The sequence below is a fragment of the Brassica oleracea genome, chromosome C9 (assembly GCF_000695525.1).
Source record: "Brassica oleracea var. oleracea cultivar TO1000 chromosome C9, BOL, whole genome shotgun sequence".
Classification (NCBI taxonomy): domain Eukaryota; kingdom Viridiplantae; phylum Streptophyta; class Magnoliopsida; order Brassicales; family Brassicaceae; genus Brassica; species Brassica oleracea.
In genome coordinates this window covers 10158015-10161903 of record NC_027756.1, presented here as the reverse complement: position 1 = coordinate 10161903, position 3889 = coordinate 10158015, and the positions used below count along the sequence as shown (strand labels likewise).

Here is a 3889-nt window from a genome sequence, read left to right as displayed (position 1 = left end):
TAAAGGAATTTGCTAGGCTATGGTGCATTTTGCTTTCTTACTCTTTTTCTGGAAACTCATCCTAAAAGTACCATAAGCATTTGACAATTCATCAAGACATCCTAAAAAAATTTCAATAACAATCTAAATGAAAAAAACGTTAGGGATAATTCATTACAAACTTAAACTTAAATGTTAAGGATAATTAACGTCAAAGTAGAAAAAAACAGAGTAAAAAACAGAACAAATATGACATTTTCACTTCCTTTGACCTTCCTGGAAATCTTTATCCATAAACTGGTCGAAGATCTCACAACATAGCTTGCTTCGTAAGTCTATCGCAGTTTCATCATTTATATTTGTCATGCTCTTCAATCCCAGTGACCTGCATTCCAGCATCTTCACATCAAAAATACCACAGTTGTATGGAAATTTTGTCTTTGGAAGTCCTTCTGCAAACTTAACTTGAAATGGACTGATATCTTCGAAATTAACCTCTTCACCAAGAAGTTCCATCTTTATGGCACTAATCAACACTGTCATAAATACCCAAAATTATACAATAAATTAATCACCAACAGACAACAAAATGAATATGTAAAAATGCATCACAAGCACAAGCAGCAAGAGACAAACTTTTATTTTCTAAATTAGCTAAAATTCTTTTTTCAGGATACGCATACTTTCACAATCCTATCCATAATCAATGTAACAATATAAATAAAACTGATTTTTCTACACTGAATGATAAAATTAATAAATCACAAAGAGTTTTTACCTGCCAGTTCTTGGATTTGATTAAGAGCACGTTTGATATTTGCTTTTGGAAGACCACAATGGAAGAGTGTGATTGTGTTATCAATCAATTGTATCTCCACCCCAATATAGTGATAGCTCAACTTATCTTCAATGACACCATATATAACATCAACATCTTCCAGCCATACATTCTTTGGATGTATTAAACCTTTCACAAGTTCGCCTACACAGCCCTCCAATAACGTTTGTTTTTTCTTATGTGGCTTCCTGACAGATTCATAAGCGTACCCAACCACTTCTAAGAATCTGACTGGTACAAAGCATGCTGCTGGAAGATTGTTGTTGCGGAACCAAGCACCTTGCTCAACCCTCTTACAATTTAGCATTTCAAATGCAACATTTATGTGCTGCCAATGTAACAATATAGTTAGAAACTTCATATAGAACTGCTATAACATGGACATCTAACATAGCTCAACTCAACCTCTTCCTAAACATATGACACAATCAAATATCCACAAAGCATTATTACCACTCAATAAGAATCGAAACAGAGTTTGTAAATACAAAACTCAATCATATCCTTTTCCTAATCACATTGCATCATCCAGAACCACATTAATTATTAACATTAAATAAATAGAAGACAGAACAGAGTGTTGATTACCTCTTTGTTGAGATTCTTTTCTGCATCGTCCATTTTTTGAAAGAACTCTTTTTCAATTTCTCTTCCATTGATATAAAACGGTCTGTAGTTGATAAAATTAACTAGTATCAATCGAAACTTTTACAAAATAAATTAGGAATATTTATGCAAGGACAAAAAGTTGCTTACACACGATATATGCCCCGTAGATCCATCCAGTGTGCAAGCCTTGAAAACCGAAGAAATTCAGGTGTCACAAATGGATCAATTGGAAGGATTACCTCAGGTGTTACAGTTAGGTTGTTGAGACATTGGAGATAAAGGCGTCTCACTCGATGGTTGCGTGTAATCCTGCAAAAATCAGGAAGGCATTCAGGATTTTGTACAAGAATTTCCAAATATTTTCTTAAAATTTTTTGAGCATATACCTCATTTTGTTGAGACTTTGGAGATGCAGCTGATTCAATCATTGTCTCCTGCAAAAATCAGGAATGCATTCAAGAAGTACAAAAGCTTTCAAATATTACTTCAAAACTCAACAATATTTATTTGTTACATACCTCATGTGTCAAATTAGGCTGTTGAGACATTGGAGATAAAGGCGTCTCACTCGATGGTTGCGTGTAATCCTGCAAAAATCAGGAAGGCATTCAGGATTTTGTACAAGAATTTCCAAATATTTTCTTAAAATTTTTTGAGCATATACCTCATTTTGTTGAGACTTTGGAGATGCAGCTGATTCAATCATTGTCTCCTGCAAAAATCAGGAATGCATTCAAGAAGTACAAAAGCTTTCAAATATTACTTCAAAACTCAACAATATTTATTGGTTACATACCTCATGTGTCAAATTAGGTTGTTGAGACATTGGAGATAAAGGCGTCTCACTCGATGGTTGCGTGTGAGACATTGGAGATAAAGGTGTCCCACTGGATCGCTGTTTGTCAAATATTAGGAAGGCATTCAAGAATATGTACAAGATCTTCCAAAAAATACTTGAAAATGCAAATGTAAAAGAAGATGTTTTGAGAATTTACCTGTTGTGTCACGTTAGTGGGAAAAACATTGTTGTTTCCTTCCAACTCTGACACACGGGCTCTAAGATGCATGTTTTCTTCTTCCAGTAATGACATTCGATCCTTCATGCTCTTCAGATTCTCCTCCATTACCTCAATGATCCTGTTCACTTTTTCATTTACTGAATCCTCATCAATCGGAGTAGAAGCTTGGCCAGTCTCCTTATTTGCCATCATTTGAATAAGAGCATCCAATGTTTCAAATGTGTCTACACACCTATTTTCCCAGTCATCGGCTGTAAGCTTGTACCCTTTCTTTGTTACATCTTTCAGTGTTTCCAGCTCGTCACTATATTTGTCTTCAATGGAGATATCATCTTCTGGATCATGAGGAATAGAAGGTAGTATGCAATGGACCTTCAGCTGAGAGTATTTTAAAAAAGACCAATGAGAAACATATTAAAAAGAAGAAGCCAAATAAACTGAGAAACATATACTTGGAAAAGCTTACCTTTGTATCAGCTTCAACCTGTAAAACCCTATCAAGTGATGGATTCTCTACGTCAGTGTATTTTTCACACAAGTAAGTCGGCCCAGGAACCTCAACTGTTGGTACACACTTACTGAACTTATTCCTTAGCAAAGGAATCGACTCTAGTATCCAAAGAAGGAATACTAGAGGATAACCTTGCAACTCAAATTTGGATTTATTCTCCAAATGATTCGCGACAGCGTTTTGAATTGACTTCAGGAGCACAATGTAAGCCTCTTTCCCCCATGGATATGTCATATCCTGTGCATTTTTCGCATATTCCAAAGGAAAACTCCCTCCTTTGCTCTTCCGCAATAATATGCTCTCTACCAGGATGAGCATTGCGAGGCATACTCTCTCCTCAGAAGCATCTTCTCTTGTGTTTCTGAGCTGTTCCACCACGTCACTTAACTTATGACTACGCCCCTTTAGCAATTCCCAATTAAATCTATCGGTTTCCCTTCGTGGTCCTTCTAATGCACCACTACATTTCAAGCCTGTCATCATATGAAATTCTCTTATAGAGAACCTCATTGGCTGCGCACCGAAATGGAACCAGGCTTCATTCTCCTTGACAGAAACGATGCTTCTAGTGAGAATGGCGTAGACCATCTTTGCTGATAACTTCAATCCTCTCTCACTGAGCTTCATTATAGGTCCCAGAAATGATCCTCGGACTCTTATCATCTCATCTGGTTTTAGGATGCTGTCAACAATGGAGATATACTCTGAGCCGGAATATTGGTTGATTGCTGACTTTTGCTTTGGCTGTGAACCAATAGGATACTTCAGCTCTGGCAGTGCTAGTTTTAGAAGTACTGAATCTCCCATCTTGTTTATATCCTGCGTAAACAAGGAAAAAAAAATTCAAACTTTTCTGGAAGGCTTTCCTGAAATAACACAACAAATGCTTCCTGAAATTATTATAAACACTAGACAGTTTCACAAGAAACAAAA

At 36.2% G+C, this 3889-nt stretch overlaps 1 protein-coding gene across 1 annotated transcript in view; it reads right to left on the bottom strand.

Moving 5' to 3' along the window:
* Positions 1 to 1666: 1666 nt before the first annotated feature.
* LOC106314283 overlaps positions 1667 to 3889 on the bottom strand; it is a 2737-nt gene continuing 514 nt past the window's right edge. Inside the window, exons 3-9 of the mRNA XM_013752184.1 lie at positions 2912 to 3775; positions 2422 to 2823; positions 2223 to 2321; positions 2091 to 2138; positions 1945 to 2013; positions 1813 to 1860; positions 1667 to 1735 (exon numbers count right to left, since the gene is read on the bottom strand). Of these exons, the coding sequence (XP_013607638.1) occupies positions 1667 to 1735; positions 1813 to 1860; positions 1945 to 2013; positions 2091 to 2138; positions 2223 to 2321; positions 2422 to 2823; positions 2912 to 3763 (1587 nt within the window). The 5' untranslated portion in view covers positions 3764 to 3775. The remainder of the gene's footprint in view (positions 1736 to 1812; positions 1861 to 1944; positions 2014 to 2090; positions 2139 to 2222; positions 2322 to 2421; positions 2824 to 2911; positions 3776 to 3889) is intronic.